This window comes from Neoarius graeffei, chromosome 24 (assembly GCF_027579695.1).
Source record: "Neoarius graeffei isolate fNeoGra1 chromosome 24, fNeoGra1.pri, whole genome shotgun sequence".
Lineage (NCBI taxonomy): Eukaryota > Metazoa > Chordata > Actinopteri > Siluriformes > Ariidae > Neoarius > Neoarius graeffei.
In genome coordinates, this window is record NC_083592.1 from 30,415,388 (window position 1) to 30,436,850 (window position 21,463).

A 21,463-nucleotide genomic window follows, 5' to 3' on the forward strand; every position below is an offset into this window, starting at 1 on the left:
ACAGATAATATCTCAAGTAATTGACCCACTTCTAAAAATAATAAATTATTCTCTTATGATTGGCTATGTACCCAAATCCTTTAAACTAGCAGTTATCAAACCCCTGATTAAAAAACCTGACCTTGATCCCTGTCAGCTGTCCAATGATCAGCCAATATCAAACCTCCTCTTTATCTCCAAGATCCTTGAAAAAGCTGTGGCACAGCAGTTATGCTCATATTTACATTTCGTGGATGGTATTCCTATGTATCAGTCAGGATTTAGACCTCATCATAGCACAGAGACAACTCTGGTTAAAGTAGTAAATGACCTACTGTTGGCGTCTGATCAGGGCTGTGTCTCGCTGCTTGTGTTGCTTGACCTTAGTGCAGCATTTGATACCATTGATCATTCCATTCTTTTGGATAGACTAGAAAATGCTGTGGGAGTTAAGGGAACGGCCCTCTCCTGGCTCAGGTCTTATTTAACTGATCGCTATCAGTATGTTGATGTAAATGATAATTTTTCTAGACATACTGAAGTAAAGTTTGGCGTTCCACAAGGTTCTGTCTTAGGCCCACTGCTTTTTTCTTTATATATGTTACCTCTGGGTGATATTATTCATAAGCATGGTATTAGTTTCCACTGTTATGCTGATGACACACAGTTGTATGTTTCTGCAAAACCTGATGAGAGACACCAGTTTAATAGAATTGAGGAATGTGTAAAGGACATTAGACACTGGATGCGTATTAACTTCCTTCTGCTTAACTCTGACAAGACAGAAGTACTTGTTGTACTAGGACCACATGCAGCTAGAAGTAAGTTTTCTGATTACACAGTAACTCTGTATGGCTTTTCTGTTTCTTCATGTGCAGCAGTAAAAGACCTCGGGGTGATTATTGACCCCAGTCTTTCATTTGAAACTTAGATCAAACATTACCTGGATAGCTTTCTTTCATCTCAGAAATATTGCTAAGATAAGAAATTTAATGTCACTACACGACGCAGAAAAACTAGTTCATGCTTTTGTTACCTCCAGGTTGGATTATTGTAATGCCTTATTGTCTGGATGTTTCAATAAGTGCATAAACAAGCTCCAGTTAGTTCAAAATGCAGCAGCAAGAGTCCTTACTAGAACTAGAAAATATGACCACATCACCCCTGTCTTATCCACACCGCATTGGCTCCCAATCAAATTTCATATTGTTTATAAAATACTACTGTTGACCTTTAAAGCACTGAATGGTCTTGCGCCACAGTACCTGAGTGAACTTCTGGTCCTTTATGACCCACCACATCTACTTGGATCAAAAGGTGCAGGCTATCTGCTGGTACCTCGTATAGTGAAGGCTACATCAGGGGGCAGAGCTTTTTCTTACAAAGCCCCACAGTTATGGAACCGCCTTCCAAGTAGTGTTCGGGAATCAGACACAGTCTCAGTGTTTAAGTCTAGGCTGAAAACATATCTGTTTAGTCAAGCCTTTTGTTAATAGTGTTTATGAGGTAAAGGAGTAGATCTGGAGGGTCCTCAGACATATAGTGTTTTGGTAAACTGGGATGTATGGATGCTGTCAGTCCCCCACTTGCTTGCTCACTCGAGTTTGTTGATGGTGTAGTGGCTGCTGCATTATGTCCCGGGGCTCCCTCATGCCTGTGTTACCTTCTGGCTCTCCCCTTTTAGTTATGCTGTCATAGTTAGTTTTGCCGGAGTCCCTGCTTGCGCTCAGCGCAAAATGTATACTGTTTCTACTCATCAGGTGACATTGGGCATACCTAACAACCTGTGTTTTCTCTCTCTTCCCCCATCTGTCCCTCTGAACATCTCAATCCTGAGATCCTGACCTCTTCTGCTCCTCGGACCTGCCTGATCCATCCTGATGCCCTACGTCTGGCTGGAGACTGATCGCATCGCTCCTGTGGAGGACGGCCCCATATGGACAGTTGAAAGTCACACTTGGAAGACACTCTGGACTCTTACAGTAATGCTTTTATGGCTGAGGACTGCAGTTGACTTGCTAACTTTAGGACTGCAGTTGTCATGAACAGTTTTGCACTCAAGTTTCCATTAATGAAGAGTTATAACATCAACGAAACTGACTTCATGTTAAAACTGTGAAAAATGTTATAATCGCGTTGCCTGTTATCACCCAAATGAGGATGGGTTCCCTTTTGAGTCTGGTTCCTCTCGAAGTTTCTTCCTCATGTCGCCTGAGGGAGTTTTCCTCGCCACAGGTTTGCTCATTGGGGATAGATTAGGGATAAAATTAGCTCATGATTAAAGTCATTAGAATTCTGTAAAGCTGCTTTGCGACCATGTTTATTGTTAAAAGCGCTATAGAAATAAACTTAACTATTTACTGCACTACTTGACTAATAGTGCGCCATTTTGGATTCAGCTCCTGTTAAGTGCCTTATATGGTCAAGCCGTTGCCTTGGTGATGACAATGGCTTCCTTCGTCAGGTTGGAGAAGGGTGTGCTAGCTGCGTTAGCTCCGTTAGGCGCTCAGTAGGCAGGCAGTGCTGTCTAACACCGAGCAAACCGGTGACCGAGCTAATGCTTTTAATATCGTTTTCAGTTTATGAGATATTTATTTTAGTAAAATGAAGGATACAGGAGTGCAGAATGTCACTCGAGCTACAGAATGACGGAAATAAGCGCGAGAAGGGAAGCTGCACACCGGAAGTGTTGCACAGCGCGTCAGGATGTTTGAGCAGTGAAACCGCTCGCGCTGTTCCTCCTTCCGGTAAGCTGAAATGTAATTTTCAAAATGGAGAAAGTTTTCACGATAAGCATGATTTGTTTCTGGAGTTAATTTGCCTTAGTTATTTATTCAAAGGTTTGTCATGAACCCAGCAATAATATTTTGATAATAATAATACTTTTTCCTGGTAAATATCTCCCTATAAAGCAGTTACAATGAGACTTTACTAACCTGAGTCTTTCTTTGAGGTTGTTGTGAAGAGACAATGGAAGTGAAGCACTGCATTAATCTGACAATGCTCAGGTACTAAATACTATGTGCTTGAAAGTTTGTGAACCCTTTAGAATTTTCTATATTTCTGCATAAATATGACCTAAAACATCATCAGATTTTCACACAAGTCTTAAAAGTAGATAAAGAGAACCCAGTTAAACAAATGAGACAAAAATATTATACATGGTCATTTATTTACTGAGGAAAATGATCCAATATTAGGCGGCACGGTGGTGTAGCGGTTAGCGCTGTCGCCTCACAGCAAGAAGATCCAGGTTCGAGCCCCGTGGCCGGCGAGGGCCTTTCTGTGTGGAGTTTGCATGTTCTCCCCGTGTCCGCGTGGGTTTCCTCCGGGTGCTCCGGTTTCCCCCACAGTCCAAAGACATGCAGGTTAGGTTAACTGGTGACTCTAAATTGACCGTAGGTGTGAATGTGAGTGTGAATGGTTGTCTGTGTCTATGTGTCAGCCCTGTGATGACCTGGCGACTTGTCCAGGGTGTACCCCGCCTTTCGCCCGTAGTCAGCTGGGATAGGCTCCAGCTTGCCTGCGACCCTGTAGAACAGGATAAAGCGGCTAGAGATAATGAGATGAGATCCAATATTACATATCTGTGAGTGGCAAAAGTATGTGAACCTTTGCTTTCAGTATCTGGTGTGACCCCCTTGTGCAGCAATAACTGCAACTAAACATTTCCGGTAACTGTTGATCAGTCCTGCACACCGGCTTGAAGGAATTTTAGCCCATTCCGCCGTACAGAACAGCTTCAACTCTGGGATGTTGGTGGGTTTCCTCACATGAACTGCTCGCTTCAGGTCCTTCCACAACATTTCCATTGGATTAAGGTCAGGACTTTGACTTGGCCATTCCAAAACATTGACTTCATTCTTCTTTAACCATTCTTTGGTAGAACGACTTGTGTGCTTAGGGTCGTTGTCTTGCTGCATGACCCGCCTTCTCTTGAGATTCAGTTCATGGACAGATGTCCTGACATTTTCCTTTAGAATTCGCTGGTAGAATTCAGAATTCATTGTTCCATCAATGATGGCAAGCCATCCTGGCCCAGATGCAGCAAAACAGGCCCAAACCATGACACTACCACCACCATGTTTCACAGATGGGATAAGGTTCTTATGCTGGAATGCAGTGTTTTCCTTTCTCCAAACATAACACTTCTCATTTAAACCAAAAAGTTCTATTTTGGTCTCATCTGTCCACAAAACATTTTTCCAATAGCCTTCTGGCTTGTCCACATTATCTTTAGCAAACTGCAGATAAGCAGCAATGTTCTTTTTGGAGAGCAGTGGCTTTCTCCTTGCAGCCCTGCCATGCACACCATTGTTGTTCAGTGTTCTCCTGATGGTGGACTCATGAACATTAACATTAGCCAATGTGAGAGAGGCCTTCAGTTGCTTAGAAGTTACCCTGGGGTCCTTTGTGACCTCGCTGACTATTACACGCCTTGCTCTTGGAGTGATTTTTCTTGGTCTATCACTCCTGGGGAGGGTAACAATGGTCTTGAATTTTCCTCCATTTGTACACAGTCTGTCTGACTGTGGATTGGTGGAGTCCAAACTCTTTAGAGATGGTTTTGTAACCTTTTCCAGCCTGATGAGCATCAACAACGCTTTTTCTGAGGTTCTCAGAAATCTCCTTTGTTCGTGCCATGATACACTTTCACAAACATGTGTTGTGAAGATCAGACTTTGATAGATCCCTGTTCTTTAAATAAAACAGGGTGCCCACTCACACCTGATTGTCATCCCATTGATTGAAAACACCTGACTCTAATTTCACCCTCAAATTAACTGCTAACCCTAGAGGTTCACATACTTTTGCCACTCACAGATATGTAATATTGGATCATTTTCCTCAATAAATAAATGACCAAGTATAATATTTTTGTCTCATTTGTTTAACTGGGTTCTCTTTATCTACTTTTAGGACTTGTGTGAAAATCTGATGATGTTTTCGGTCATGTTTATGCAGAAATATAAAAAATTATTTTGTTCTTTATTATTCTAAAAGATTAGAATGCTAATAAAGCAGTGAAGCCAGTGCTATTGAGAGCAAGTAGCACAGACTGTTGAAAGAGAAGCTAAGATTTCTGTCTCCAGACTTTTCTTCCACGCATGCTTGCTACAGTATTGTGTAATTTATGTGTAATTTACTCAGGTACTTTTAAAATCAACATCGACATCTACATGCAACAGAGTGACCTGGCAGCCTGCCATTAATCCCTTACAAAATCCTTTGCCCTGTTGCTATTTTGGTGTCTGGTTAAGTTTTGGCTGAGCTGAAGTCCCTGCTCTAATAGTAACAGTTCGCCACTGCTTGTAAATATGCGTGAAGAATATCTAATGAAGTTTTCGTAGCCTTTCGGTTGTTCAACGTGTCTTTATCTTTCCTGGTGAGCAAAGAAATGCTTCTGCGCATGTGCAGCAGAAAACTTTCTCACTGAATATTCGCATCAGCTCCAACGTGTGATGTCATGTTGTCTTGACAACCATGCAATATCGTAAACCATATTCAATGCTCATTCTCCATTGGGTAGAGTCACGCAATACATGTAGGATAAGCGATATGCTAACAAAATTGCATGTTGTCGAACCAAATGAATGAAACCTGCTAGAAGGGAATAGTATACATGTTTTTATTCCATCGTAAAAGTGTCCTGTATGTATAATTCCCAATATGTCACTCCGGTGACGTTACTCCTAGTGTCTTCCCGCTGGCTGGACACGTGTCGTCAAAATAATGAACCGGTTCAAACTTAAAATTCTTTTAATTTAGTTGTGTATTTTTGTGTGCGTACAGTATGTCCATATAATATAAAGAACATTACACAGTGGTGTAAAGATATGAAGTTTAGCTTCTCATGTTGAAAATACTCATTTACCTTGCTCACTCAATAATAATAATAATAATAATAATAATAATAATAATTATTATTATTATTATTATTATTATTATTATATGGGTCCGTCTCAGAAACTGCTCTCTCATTTGGGACATTATGGTCAAAAAATAAATTTTCTAATTTTACTTTTTTTTTTTCATTTACCGAACACTCAATGTTTCTTTTGTCATGTTTAATAAGAATAAAGATAGCATCTTGCTTTATCTGGCCTCCACTGTGGAACATTTTTTTGATTACAATTCAAATGCTTTTGTAAAATTGATTTACATATAAAATAACTCCATCATGAAGAATTAAAGCCCCTCCTTCACAGAGGAGTGAAAATATTGAATAAATTTCCTCTTTTTGATTGCTTGGGTTAAAAATGCCAAGTTATGATAACTGAATTGATTATTCACTTAAATATGAATAATATGATACATTTTGGGTATTTGATATGGTGAAATAGGACACAATGGAAAAATCAAGAACACACCGGAAAGATGAGAATAACGGCGGTGGTAAAAGAACAGCGGCTGTACCGGCTGAAGGTTGCGCGGGTCTCTGCTGCGGCGCGCGAGCAACGGGACATCACTACCGCACCGGACGGAGCGCGAGGCGGGGGCGGGGCAAAATGACTGGCTGTAGATCCTATCAAAAGTTCGATCTAAATTGATCATGGTTGCAAAATATTGGCCAAAAATACGCAAACACTACGAAATATGAAAGCAAGATGAAAAAGAAACATTCTATTGCCTTATACTGCAAGACTAAAACAAAATAAAACTGTCAAAACTCACCTTTTCAGTGATAACATCCGAACAGATCACTTGCGTAACAGAAAGACCGCAAATGGAAGCACGATCAACTTCTAACTGTTGGAGTGGAAAATTCCATTCTACACATGCAAATTGTTAACGTGTGTCCTTCCCCGCACACAAATAACACGCTACGGTAAAAAATAGACCACAACTCATTTTATAGCTCAGAAATTCATACAAGACCAGCTACCATCGTAACACATTCTGTAAGAAACATATTCTATACCTAACTTTCAGATTTCGTTTTAAAAAACAAAATCGCAGATGGCGTAGTGATTAAGTTACTACTTTTGGTGAGGTAGTGACCTTGACCCTGAGGCTTTCCGGCAGGGGTGCCAGGGTGAAATTGGTCAGGGGGCCAGATTGTTTTCAAGTGGGACCTCAGGGGGCCGCATTACCGGCGTGACAAGACCAAACACTAAACAAATAGACATACTATTTGATATCATTTATGAATATAAATATTATTTATAAATGTTTGTTTTTTTAAATAATAAAAAAACAACAAAATGGACAAGGACACATAAAAACACAACTAAACTGTAAATTACTTTGATCAGATTTATTGACAACTTGCACATAAAACCATGTCAATACACAGGCCTAATTCGGCCAATTAAAAAAGATGGCCCTAAGTAGCCCTAAAGAAGTCAAAAGATGTGCCAAGGTTAAGTACTCCACCAACAGGCCAAGTGACTAAATATTCACTAGAACTTAATAATAAAAGGACATAAGTAACAGATGGTACATTAACTTAAACAACTCCCACAAACTCCCACTCCCACAAACATACCCTCCCAATCATTAGTACTTCACAGCACTATGTTACATGGGCAGACAAGCCAGCTACATTTTACATGTCGAAGCCAGAAGCCTTTTATTTTTCACCAGCTTGTCCACATTGGGGGACAGGCTCTGGGCCGTGGCTATTTTCATGACATCATTGAGATGTCCATGTGTCATACGATTGCGCATTTTCGATTTATTAATATTCATAACTGAAAATGCCTGCTCACATAAATATGTTGTCTCAAACATACAGAGTATTTTACCTGCAAATGCAGTGATAGTCGGGTACTCAGGTGGCAACGATTGGTAGAATGATTCAATACCAACAGATTTGTACATGTCCTTCAACCGCGTGCAGCATTGCAAGTCTATCAGTTTCATTTGCATCGCCTCGGGGACCTCGGAAGCATCCGTGGTGAATGGAGAGCCAAAAAACGCAAAGTCTTTTTCCAGTTCAGTGAAAACCGTGAATCGATTGGCAAACTCGTGCATGAGACCGGAAAGCAAGTTTGCATACTTGTCCATGCTCTGATGACTGACAGACAGAGATTTCAAACAGGGGAAGTGGGCTGCATTGCGCTGACAGAGCTGTGCCTTCCATAATGCAAGTTTACGTTGAAACGCACGGACACCGTCGTAATACTCGGTAACGAGTTTGTTGCGACCTTGCATATTAACATTCAATAAGTTCAGGTGTTCGGTAATGTCCACTAAAAAGGCAAGGTCCCTGGTCCATTCGGTGTCGTCCAATTCCTCCACAGGCTTCCCTTTAGCCTGCATGAACTCGGCTATCTCTTTGCGCAATTTGTAGAACCGTTTGAGCACTGCGCCTCGGCTCAACCAACGCACATCGGTGTGATAGGGAAGGCCCTGGTGGATGTCATTTTCAGATAAAAATGCATCGAATTGCCGGTGCTTGAGCCCTCTCGCTCTGATAAAATTGACAGTGGCAATAACAACACTCATAACATGCTCCATTTTCAGACTCTTGCAGCACAAAGCCTCTTGGTGTAATATACAGTGAAAATTCCAGAATACCTGGTCTGGGCTGGCCTCTCGTACCTTTTCTCTCAACTTAACAACCACTCCGGCCTTTCTCCCTACCATGGAAGGTGCACCATCCGTAGCCACACTGACAGCACGACTCCAGTCCACCTCCAGATTGTCAAGGGCCCCGACAAGGCTAACAAACACGTCGTTAGCTGTAGTGGTGTCTGTCAAAGGCACGATGGAAACAAACTCCTCGGTGACATGTAAGGAAGCATCCACTCCGCGAATAAATATCGCCAACTGGGCTGTATCAGTCACATCAGTGCTCTCATCGAGAGCAATGGAGAACGCGATGAAAGACTTAACTAAACTTTAGATCAAAACACACGATCGTATTGGTTTTGGGTCTGCGGAAAATGGAGTTACAACGGTGATCACATATTTTGCATGATGTTTTATTACGGTTATGATTATTCTGTGAGTGCACCAATCCTTAGGTGTATAAAGTTACAGCTTAAAATACAATTAGTGATAACTGTAGACTTTTCAGTGGACTACAACCTTTTTAAGGGAATGCGATGTAGTCAACCATTTATCATGTCCCAGATCAAGCCGCCATTTTTCCACAAATTTGCAGAATTTTTGCCAAATTCTGAATAGAGTATTCACATCAAAGATTTAGTTTTATCTGTATTATTTCTTTCATCATTTTATTTCAAATTAAAACCAACATCACCATTCAAAATGGTATAGTTTATTAACTGTGTTAGGACTAGGACTGTTTTGGCCTCTAGAGGCCGCTGTTATTTCCTTTTCATGTCGTGTTTATTTTGGCCTCTAGAGGCCGCCACTGTTCCTGTGTCTTGTGTTTGTGTTAATTGCCTAATTATCTTCACCTGTGTCCTTAATTAGTTTGTCTATTTATACCCCTGAGTTCAGTCCTCTTGTCACGGAGTCTTTGTGCTGTTATGTTTATCTCCAGTTTCCTTTGTACTGTGTTTTTTGATCTTCTTAGCTTTTGAATTTTTGCACTTTGCTTTTCTTTTGGATTATACTCTTTGGTTTTTTTTGTCTTTTGTTTTGCCCTGTATATAGTGTATATAGTTTAAATAAACCATTTGATTCTTTTTCTACTTCCGCCTCACGCCTCTGCATTTGAGTCATCCCCCTGGTGGCCTAGTGGGGGTTTGCTGGATTATCACACCAACGAACCAGGTTCGAATCCCAGCAAAACCCTAACAGAAAGACTCCGTCATGACCGACTCAGCAGAGGCTGCTTCAACTGTCTACCCGGCCAACCTTCAGGGAATTATGGCAGCTTTGATACGCTTCGGAGCGACCATGGACGCTCATGGACGTACGCTCACCAGCCAACGTGAGGCCCTCGCTCGCCACGAGGAACTGCTTCAGCAAATTGGGAAAACCCTGGCACAGCTGACATCTCTGCCTGCATCTCCTGCTCCTGATCCAGTTCCTGCTCCTGATCCAGCTCCCACTCCTGCTCCAGTGCCTCCTGCAATGCTGCCTTCTTCACCTCACGAACCCAGCCTTCCTGCACCACAGAGGTATGACGGCAAGCACAGTGAGTGCCGAGAGTTCCTTACCCAGTGTCAACTCACCTTTGAGCTTCAGCCTACCACCTACACTACGGATCGCCGCAAGATTGCCTTTGTGATCACCTTATTAGCTGGTAAGGCGCGAGCCTGGGCTACTGCTATCTGGCAAAGACAGGGACCTGAGTGCTTTGATTTCCAGCTGTTTTCTGAAGAGATGCTTCGGGTCTTCGATCAGGCAGACATCAGTACCGACGCAGCCCGAAAGCTCATGTCCATCCGGCAAGGAGGAAGCGTCGCAGATTACGCCATCTCGTTCCGAACACTCGCAGCTGTAAGTGGATGGAACGAGACTGCCCTGGTGTCAGCCTTCCACCATGGTCTGTCTGACCCCATCAAGGACGGTCTGGCCTCTATTGGATGCCCAAGTGACCTCGAAACCCTCATCTCACATGCTATTCGTCTGGACAACAGGATGAGAGAACGCCACCAAGCCTTGAGCCCCCCCAGCCTCCCTACCTCTACCTGGAGACCGTCTACCTCCTTCAGTGACTGTCCAGAACCCATGCAAGTGGGTCGTACTCGCCTCTCCGCATCTGAGAGGGAGCGCAGAAGGAGGGACAAGTGCTGCATCTACTGTGGCAAGCCTGGTCACTTCCGAGCATCATGTCCCGAACTCTTGGGAAAAGGACCGCCCCGTCCAGCCGAGGGAGGGTTGTGACGGGGCCTACCCTCTCTCCCGGACTCCCTGGCCAAGGAATCTACATCCCGGTCTCCATCTCCTGGGGTGAGTCTGTCCACTCTTGTCAAGCTTTGATAGACTCAGGGGCGGCTGGGAACTTTATGGATATTCACTTCGCCCAAAGCATCAATATTCCGACTGCACCTCTTGAAGTCCCACTGTCTGTGTCTGCCCTCGATGGCCAAGCGTTAGGTGATGGAAGAGTCACCCAAGTTACTTCTCCAGTTTTCCTCCAGTCTCAAGGTCACAAGGAAGAAATATCCCTGCACCTGATTCCTTCACCTGAGTTCCCAGTTATTCTAGGCCTTCCTTGGCTTACTCGCCACAACCCTCGCATAGACTGGGTAACAAGCCAGGTTGTGGAATGGGGCCCTGCATGCCATGCCTCTTGTCTGCTCTCTAGCTCTCCTGTGTCTCCTGCCGAGCCCCCTGATCTCACCGAGTTATCTCAAGTTCCCACAGAGTACTGGGATCTCAAGGAGGTATTCAGCAAGAGCAGGGCCGCCGTTCTTCCTCCGCACCGGGCCTACGACTGTGCCATCGACTTGCTCCCTGGGACTACCCCTCCTCGTGGCAGACTGTTTTCACTCTCTCAGCCAGAACGCAAGGCCATGGAGGAATACCTCAAAGATGCCCTGGTCTCTGGGTTTATTCGACCCTCCACTTCACCTGCTGGAGCCGGCTTCTTCTTTGTCAGCAAGAAGGATGGGGGGCTCCGACCATGTATTGATTACAGGGGCCTGAATAAGATCACTGTGCGCAACCGATATCCCCTTCCGCTGATGTCCACAGCTTTCGACCTGCTCCAAGGCGCCACCGTCTTCACCAAGTTGGACCTACGGAACGCATACCACCTCATCCGTATCCGACAGGGAGACGAGTGGAAGACTGCCTTTAACACCCCGTCTGGGCACTACGAATACCAGGTGATGCCCTTCGGACTCACCAACGCACCAGCTGTTTTTCAGGCCCTAATCAACGACGTCTTAAGGGACATGATTAACCTATACGTTTTTGTCTACCTCGACGACATCCTTATCTTTTCCAAGACCGTGCAGGAGCACCGCCACCATGTCCGCCAGGTTCTCCAGAGGCTGCTACAGAACAATCTGTTCGCCAAGGCCCAGAAATGCGAATTTCATGTTCCCGAGGTCTCCTTTCTGGGATTTATTGTACGGACAGGCCAACTCCAAATGGACCCTGCCAAGACCCTGGCCGTCCGGGATTGGCCTACTCCCAAGTCCGTTAAGGAGGTTCAGCGGTTCTTAGGATTCGCTAACTTCTACCGCAAGTTCATCAGGAACTTCAGTTCTGTGGCAGCACCCATGTCAGACCTCACCAAAGGGACAGGTGGATATTATGGCTGGTCTCCTCAGGCAGAAAAGGCGTTCAAAGACCTCAAGGACCGCTTCTGCACGGCACCCATTCTGGTTCTCCCGGACACCTCCCAACCATTCATCGTGGAGGTGGACGCCTCGGACAGTGGTGTCGGCGCGGTGCTCTCTCAACGTTCGGAAGGAAAGCTGCACCCCTGCGCTTACTTCTCCCACCGCCTGAGTCCTGCTGAGTCCCGGTACGATGTGGGGGATCGAGAACTGCTAGCGGTCAAACTGGCCCTTGAGGAGTGGAGGCACTGGCTGGAGGGAGCACAACATCCATTCCTGGTTTGGACTGACCACAAGAACCTGGAGTACCTCCAGCAAGCCAAGAGACTGAACCCTCGACAGGCTAGGTGGGCCCTGTTTTTCAGTCGGTTTGACTTCACCCTCTCATACCGCCCCGGCTCCAAGAACACCAAACCTGACGCACTGTCCAGACTGTTCTCTGCCACTAACAGGGAGAATGAAGTCGGGCCTATTATCCCTGTGTCCCGGATTGTGGCCCCTGTCCGCTGGGGTATTGAGGAGGCTGTCCGACGAGCCCAACGCCAGGACCCCGGTCCTGGGACGGGGCCACCAGGCCTCTTGTACGTCCCACATCAAGCCCGGGCCAAGGTTCTCCAGTGGGGTCACTCTTCCCCTCTCACCGCCCACCCGGGAGCTCGGAGGACCCTGGACTTCCTGAAAAGACGCTTCTGGTGGCCTAACATGGAGAAGGAAGTAAGGTCATTTGTCCTGTCCTGTGAGGTTTGCACCAGAACCAAGAACCCACGACAGCGTCCCCAGGGTCTCCTGCATCCTCTGACCATTCCCCGGCGTCCCTGGTCCCACGTGGCAGTCGACTTTATCACGGGTCTCCCTGAGTCACAAGGTAACACGGTCATTTTGGTCTTAGTTGACAGATTCTCCAAGGCCTGCCACTTCATACCACTGTGCAAACTCCCCTCTGCTCTTGAAACTGCGAAACTTTTGTTTAATCATGTCTTCCGAGTCTTTGGTCTTCCACAGGACATCGTCTCAGACCGAGGGCCCCAGTTCTCCTCCCGAGTGTGGCACGGGTTCTGCAAGGTCATCGGAGCCACTGCCAGCCTCTCCTCTGGGTTTCACCCACAGTCCAATGGTCAGACGGAGAGGCTCAACCAGGACCTGGAAACCACCCTGCGAGGCCTGGCTATGGATAACCCGACATCGTGGAGCACCTGGCTGCCATGGGCGGAGTACGCCCACAACACCCTGCAGTCATCGGCCACCAAGCTGTCGCCATTCCAGTGCCAATTCGGGTTCCAGCCACCTCTGTTCCCGGACCAGGAGGAGGACGCGGGGGTGCCCTCGGTCAACCAATATGTGAGACGGTGTCGCAAGACCTGGAGCAAGGTCAGGAAGACCCTCATACAGACCTCCAGAACCAACCAGACTCAGGCCAACCGCCATAGAAGACCTGCACACGCTTTCCGCCCTGGGCAGTGTGTTTGGCTGTCCACTAAGGACCTTCCACTGCGGGTGGAGAACCGCAAGCTTGCTCCTCGCTACATTGGCCCCTTTAAGGTGGTGCGCAGGGTGAACCCTGTCTCCTACCGGCTCCAGTTGCCCCGGACTCTGAGGATCAACCCCACTTTCCATGTTTCCCTGTTACGGCCCGTACTGACGTCTACGTATGCCCCTGCCCCTAGGAACCCCCCACCCCCCCGCATCTTCCAGGGGCAGACTGTGTTCACTGTGAATCGCCTGCTTGACTCCCGCCGGGTCCGCGGCGGGTTGCAATATCTGGTGGACTGGGAGGGCTATGGTCCTGAGGAGCGCTGCTGGGTTCCTGCTCGGGATGTCCTTGATAAAGAACTATGTCGGGACTTCCATTCAGCCCATCCGGATCGCCCTGGGAACGTCAGGAGACGCTCCTAGAGGGGGGGGTCCTGTTAGGACTAGGACTGTTTTGGCCTCTAGAGGCCGCTGTTATTTCCTTTTCATGTCGTGTTTATTTTGGCCTCTAGAGGCCGCCACTGTTCCTGTGTCTTGTGTTTGTGTTAATTGCCTAATTATCTTCACCTGTGTCCTTAATTAGTTTGTCTATTTATACCCCTGAGTTCAGTCCTCTTGTCACGGAGTCTTTGTGCTGTTATGTTTATCTCCAGTTTCCTTTGTACTGTGTTTTTTGATCTTCTTAGCTTTTGAATTTTTGCACTTTGCTTTTCTTTTGGATTATACTCTTTGGTTTTTTTTGTCTTTTGTTTTGCCCTGTATATAGTGTATATAGTTTAAATAAACCATTTGATTCTTTTTCTACTTCCGCCTCACGCCTCTGCATTTGAGTCATCCCCCTGGTGGCCTAGTGGGGGTTTGCTGGATTATCACACCAACGAACCAGGTTCGAATCCCAGCAAAACCCTAACAAACTGTGAGTATATTTAGTGGGGTTCCCCCACAGTACCCAGTTTCTGAGACAGACCCATAAATATATATAAAGTCTCCAGTTTCCCTTGGTAGTTTTAATAAAGTTTTTTGAGAACAAAAAAGCTGTTTTGTTTTAAAATCCTAAAGTCAACAGCACCATGATCAACATCCTGCACATTACAGTGAGGAACTGGAGAGAAGAACCAAAGAGACCCAGAAGCTTCAGGAAGAAGTTGAACAAGCCACGAGACTCACTTTGGAAAGAATGGGTCGTGCATTTAGCAACACAGAAACATCAGGAAATCACATTTCTACAAGTGAGAATATTACCACAACTAGCATGTTACAGTCCTTAAATTTGTGTTACCTAGACTTACGTTTACAGTAACGCTTGTCGATCATGAATCAGACGGATCTCCACAATTTGAAGTTTGCAGCCGACATTCTCGCATCCGTTCCATTAACTGTAATGTGGATGTGAATGGAGCGAGTTGTCTGAGTTTCCAAGGCAGAGATGTTCTCGAACATGCACTCGAGGACTATTCACAGCAAGTCTCAGACCTCCAAAAGCAACTGAGAGAGGTCAGGAGAGAGAGAGAGAGAGAGAGAGAGTGTGTTTAGTCAGTCTTCTGCATGTCATGTGATTTTATATATATATATATATATATATATATATATATATATATATTTGTAAATCACAGTATGAACAGTGTATGGTAAATTGGTGTCGTGTGAAAAAATGATGAAAGCAGACAATTTCTCATTTTGTACTATTTATGGCATGCATACATGTATGAGTCATCTGTTGGTGATGGCTTTACAGACGTACGAGCTGCACGAACTTCAGAAGTTTAATTTCACCCAGTCCATCATCAAATTAGAGAACAAACTGCAAGAAAGCCAAACCGAGAAAGATACCCTGGCAAACTTAAGGTAAGAGATCGAAGACTAAAATGTGTCTTTTAAAAAGTCCAAAAATATAACACTTCCCTTTGTTATATACTGTATATCATAATATCTTTTCACAGACTAAAGGAATCTCAGAAACATACCAAGCTGATGGAGCAACTACAGGCAGCTCAGCTGGAGCTGCACTTGCTGAAACAGACAGAAGGCGACAAACTGATGGAAGCTGAGGACAGAGTGAATACTTTAAGCATGAAAGCAGAAATGATGGCACAAATGCTGCAGGACATCTTCACCAGGCTTTCAGATTATGAGAAACGCAGTGGAAAAAGCAGCTTTCTTTGCTATGATGGAGCCTTCAGCCAAAGCCAGCTTCATCTAGGACATGCAGTGGAGAAAGCACTACAAGACCTGGAGAATGACAACCGTGGCCTCCAGGAAAAACTGCAAATGGTATGTCACTTAGTTGTAGGTACCCTTTTTATTTAGTGGGTTTCCTCTGGACTTTCAGGTTTCCTCACGCCTTCTAAGACATGCTAATAGGTGAATTCACTACTCTTACACTACGTTCAGACTGCAACCTGAAACGACCCATATCCGATTTGTTGTGAAATCCGATTTTTTTGTTAGGCCGTTCACATTACCAATTATATGAGACTTGTATGCGATCTCCAATATGAACGGAAAACGACCCAAAAGTGTCCCGCATGCGCAAATTGACACGTAATAAGCACATCTACGTAATACGTAAAAAAAAAAAAAAGCGCACTCTTCAAGTTTAATGATTTTTTTGTTTGTTTGTTTAATTGGTTAGTGTTAAAGTGTGAGGTCTCGTGTGTGTTTTTGTTTCCGAACTGAAATGAAAACGTGTAGCCTGGTAACGAGGGTTGACTCCTAAATGTCTCTCTAATTTCTATATAAGTGCACTACATGTTACTAGGAAGTAATGGATTTTTAAACTCTATATAGTGCACTCGAGCTTCAGTAGGCAGTCATTTGGGATACGGCCGCTGTATTACCAAACTCTTAATTCAGGCTTAATAATTTGCACATATTTATTTCGTCATATTAATAAACTTTTTCTACATTTTTATAAATATTTATTTAGATTGTTTATAGCCAGCTGAATTCTGCAACTTCTCTCAGCGCTGGCTCAAGGTGCATAAACACCAGTGCAGTTTGCTATGGAGATGAGGCGAGACCTGGTGATGTGGTTTTTGTGGCGGCGGCGGAACTCACACAATAATCTGATTAACAGCAGACTAATGAGACCGAAGGTGTCAAATTACTGGAAATTTCCAGAACAATCTTATAATCTTGTAATACAGGATGGTTTAAGTTATAAATCAGTTATAGAAACTGTTTTATTTAATCAGGCTAACAGAGGCGGCACGGTGGTGTAGTGGTTAGCGCTGTCGCCTCACAGCAAGAAGGTCCTGGGTTCGAGCCCCGGGGCCGGCGAGGGCCTTTCTGTGCAGAGTTTGCATGTTCTCCCTGTGTCCGCGTGGGTTTCCTCCGGGTGCTCCGGTTTCCCCCACAGTCCAAGGTTAGGTTAACCGGTGACTCTAAGTTGACCGTAGGTGTGAATGTGTGAATGGTTGTCTGTGTCTATGTGTCAGCCCTGTGATGACCTGGCAACTTGTCCAGGGTGTACCCCGCCTTTCGCCCGTAGTCAGCTGGGATAGGCTCCAGCTTGCCTGCGACCCTGTAGAACAGGATAAAGCGGCTAGAGATAATGAGATGAGATGAGGCTAACAGATCAACATCCAGGTCCCTACCAAATCCACCATTAGCTTGATCAATTCTATAAAAGTCTATTTAAATTCTGAAAACTGTACAAATGTTGTTGTTTTCCACCAAAGAGGCGGGATTAGCCAACGCAGAATAGTGACGTTTGTCTCTTGTTGATGACGTGTAGGTCGCATGAATGCGACCTGTCCGGTCAGACTGCAGTCGCATGTGAAAATAACGGATATGCATCGGATTTAGGACCACATATCCAAGCGGCCTGGGTCGCATGTGAAAAAATCGGATCTGTGTTGTTCAGATTGTCAATAACAAATCGGATACAGGTCGCATATGGGCAAAAAAATCGGATATGGGTCGTTTCAGGGTGCAGTCTGAACGTAGTCTAAATTGCCTCTAGGTGTATGTGAGAATGTACCTGATTCACTCCAGATTCACCATGACCCCAGACCATGATAAAGTGCTTCCTGAAAAAGAATGATAAAGGAGCAGTCAGTGATTTTGTTGAGTTATGTGAAGTTAGCTGGTCTGAATCTAAAACTTTAAAGGAGGCTCTACTTTGTCGTGTTGCATCCAAATCCAGGCCATCAAAACACATGCTGCTTTGGCTATGATGAAAGAAGGTGGACATGTCTCCTTGTCCTGAGTAGTTTATTGTTACTAATCCACATAATTGGTTTTGATTTCAAAGCCAGCAGAAGCATATCTTTTATTGTTCTATCCATATTCGCTGAATATGTGTAGTCGTGCGCTCTGATTGGCTACTGTACTATTAGGATATCAGCTCATATACTGTGAGTAGAGAAAAAAATGGCGGCGCGTGTTGCTGAACCAACTGAGGACGAAATAAAAACTCGACTCGGAAATGAAACTCCAAAAAAATACAAAAAAGCAACAAAATATGGAATGAAAGTATTTGATGGTAAGAACATATCTTTTTAAAAATTTTCAAGAATTATTATTATTATTATTATTATTATTATTATCGCATTTTTCACAAATTGCTCCTGTCTTTTCACCAGTTTGTTTGCATTCTTCATCTTTAAGCATTAAAATTTGTTGAATTTTTTTTAGACTGGTTCAAAAGCTCAAAGAAGTTTGAAAATTACAGAACTGAAATGTCTAAGGAAGAATTAAATAAATGTCTAAAGCTATTCTTTAAGTTCGTTTCTTAAGACACGTATTTTTTAGTATGTTACCTCGTTTGTTGACAGTTTCGGCGAACACTTCCGCCTTCTTCAAAACAGTCACCAGATGTCGAGTGGTGACGTGCCTTATCAGCTGATGTTACTCTATGGAGGCGTGAACGTCCCGCCCAATTTGACAGGTAGTCCACGCCTCCTGCTGTCAGGTCGCTGCCCCAGGACGGCGCTCCAGGTGTGTGACAGCGCGTACGCTCCCTCATCCCGGTTCATCGTTCTCTGCGCACGCTTTCGTATCTCCACTGCCTCTAAAATCCAACGTTGGTATCTATTCTCTTCAGCGCGAATGACTCTGGCCTCTTCCCAATTCATTATATGATTTTGCCGTTTGCAGTGGTCTGAAATGGCTGATTTTAAGTTTTCTTGGTGTGCTTTTTCTTTTTCGGATCTTGTGAGTCTTTTTGTTGTTTCTTTTTCACATTCTAATTGGTGTTCTTTCCTGCGAGTGTGGAAGCATCTGCCCGTTTCACCAATATAGACTTTATTGCATGACCGTCAAGGGATTTCATATATGACATTGCATTTATTGTCCAGTTGTATTTTGTCTTTGGGGTGAACTAGCAGCTGTCGGAGGTTCTTGTATGGTTTGACCGGGGTGTTGATGTGGTATTTCCTCATGGATCGTTGGATGCGTTCTGTAACTCCTTTTATGTATGGTAATGTGACAAAGCCCCGGTTTGTTTTTTCTGTGTTTTTTCTTGTTTGTTTGTTTTTTTCCTTTTTTTGTGTCTGTAATTTTCCTTTTCGTATTGCCCACGGTGGATATTGGCAGTTTTTTTAATGCCTGTTACTCGACATCTGGTGACTGTTTTGAAGAAGGCGGAAGTGTTCGCCGAAACTGTCAACAAACGAGGTAACATACTAAAAAATACGTGTCTTAAGAAACGAACTTAAAGAATAGTTATAATAATCAGACATAATGAATTTTCACTACATACAAAATGTCTAAAGCTGTTCTATACCTCGGCAAGACGGCACTTTCTGCAAAAAAAACAGCACTAAAGTCAATTCGTGCATCCATCAATAGGTTTAAGAAGTCCGCCTCAGCAGAAATGATTTTGTCGGATGTTTTGTATGTGGATAGAATAAAACACTACGCGCCTCATCGGCTATCAGCTCATGTACGACTCAATTTCGTAGAATAATTATAAACCATGAAAAATGTTGGAAAATGAGGAGACAAAATACAAAGTGTGTCACACCTTTAATTATATTTAATCAGCTGAATTGATGTTCATGTAAGGAGGTGAACCTCTTAGCTAAGTGATTGGTAATAAGTTATCATGGTTAATTATCGTTTTGTTTGTTTGTTTGTTTGTTTGTTATTAGGTGGAGAGAGAGCTGAAAGAGCTGAAGGAACTGGGTCAGGAAAGAACAGAATCTCTTCTGCAGGAGCATAAGGAAAGGTATGCGCATTTTGCCTCCATGTAACTAGTGTTTAAATGAACCTGTTAATTTTTTTATTCCTTAGCCTTTAGCGGAGTGACACATTATGTTTTATGCGTCTGTCTGTGGCAGCACGGTGGTGCAGTGGTTAGCACTGTCGCCTTACAGCAACAGGAGGTTCTGGGTTTGAACCTCATGGCCAAGTGGGACCTTTCTGTGTGTAGTTTGCATGTTTTCCCTGTGCCTGTATGTGTTTCATTCCAAAGACATGTGGATTAGGCTCATGTGAATGGTTGTTAACCCTGTGATAGATTGGCGGCCTGCCCAGGATGTACCCCGTCTCTCGCCCGATTGGCTCCAGCTTCTCCTTTGGCCCTGATTGAAAATGGATGGATGTAACTTTTTTTTGTGCTTTTTTTTTTTTAAAGAATGGAGCAGCTCGTTTCCAGTTATGAGCAGAAGGTGGCGATGTTGACTGAGAAACTGAATCACTCTCAGACTAATGCAGATGGTCTGCAACACCAGCTGGACATATTACAGTAAGAGCCATGCTGACATGTCACACTCTCTACTAGGCCCAAAGCTTTAGACTTAAAAAAAAATAAGTAGCTTTAGACCTCAATAGTTCAGTTGTGTCTAAACTTTCAACGCATTCAATACAATTTTAAATGGTTAACTCAAAAAAAAAAAAGCAGGAATGCCTCATTTATTTCAGAGGAATCAGAAAAAAAACCCCAACTCGAGCCACTTTTAAAGGCTATGCAAAACCTCTTTACCTAGCCTCTTTCTATACATAACTAGTTTGTATTTTCAGCTGATCTCTGTTTTGTGTTCATACAAGACAACAGCTCCAAAGCCAGACCTCACTGCACCAAGCAGAGATGAGTGATATGGAGTCTGCTGTCTCCATACTACGCTCAGACCTGCTGGAGAAACAGCAGACTTACACAGTTAAGGTAATGAAAAAAACCCAACCCAACTCAAAAAATATGACAACAAGATTTCAGAAGCTGAATGAGTTTCCATTTGTCACAAAAAAATATGATAAACACATGCTGTTTTTCTCCACATCCTCCATCTACTCTGAGACAAACAAGCATGTGGAGGTTATAAAGTGTCCTGGTTTCTTGGAAAAGGAGTGAACATGTGGTTCGTTGATTAGGTCAGAGTTCTGGAGGAGGCGCTGGCTCAGGCAGAATCCCAGGCAGAGCAGGTCCAGCGAGAGAGAGCCCTCTGCCTCCAGCAGGCTGAAGAACTGGACACGCAGCTCTGCCAACTTACAGTAATACATGTTTGACCCTAATGCACATTTCACTTCAGAAGAGCAGACATTCGTTTTTAGAGTGTTTCAAGGAAATCTAAGCTTTCTCTTCTCAGAAACACGTTTCAGCAGTTTGAAATCCTTCTTATGGACAAACCACATAAGAACCTCCCAAAAAGAGGTTTTTATAAACACAGATATGTGATCATCTTTCTTGATCACATATTTTGCCCAGTATTTTTATTTATTTATGTTTTTTTTGGGGGGGAATTATTCCTATTCTTGAATATCTTCTGCTCTTCACTTAATCTGCTTGCAGCAACTGATAAAGGAGTTTCGAAATACAACCCCGATTCCAAAAAAGTTGGGACAAAGTACAAATTGTAAATAAAAACGGAATGCAATGATGTGGAAGTTTCAAAATTCCATATTTTATTCAGAATAGA

The 21,463-nt window shown here is 44.0% G+C and overlaps 1 protein-coding gene across 1 annotated transcript in view; it reads left to right on the top strand.

The window, feature by feature from the left end:
* The first annotated feature begins 2,449 nt into the window (after positions 1–2,449).
* The window catches only part of LOC132872284 (coiled-coil domain-containing protein 158-like), a 56,576-nt gene continuing 37,562 nt past the window's right edge, over positions 2,450–21,463 (top strand). The window contains 10 exon segments of the mRNA XM_060907026.1: positions 2,450–2,726; positions 2,945–2,987; positions 14,700–14,833; positions 14,926–15,098; positions 15,340–15,449; positions 15,545–15,875; positions 19,700–19,776; positions 20,185–20,295; positions 20,598–20,712; positions 20,919–21,038. Of these exon segments, the coding sequence (XP_060763009.1) occupies positions 2,606–2,726; positions 2,945–2,987; positions 14,700–14,833; positions 14,926–15,098; positions 15,340–15,449; positions 15,545–15,875; positions 19,700–19,776; positions 20,185–20,295; positions 20,598–20,712; positions 20,919–21,038 (1,335 nt within the window). The 5' untranslated portion in view covers positions 2,450–2,605.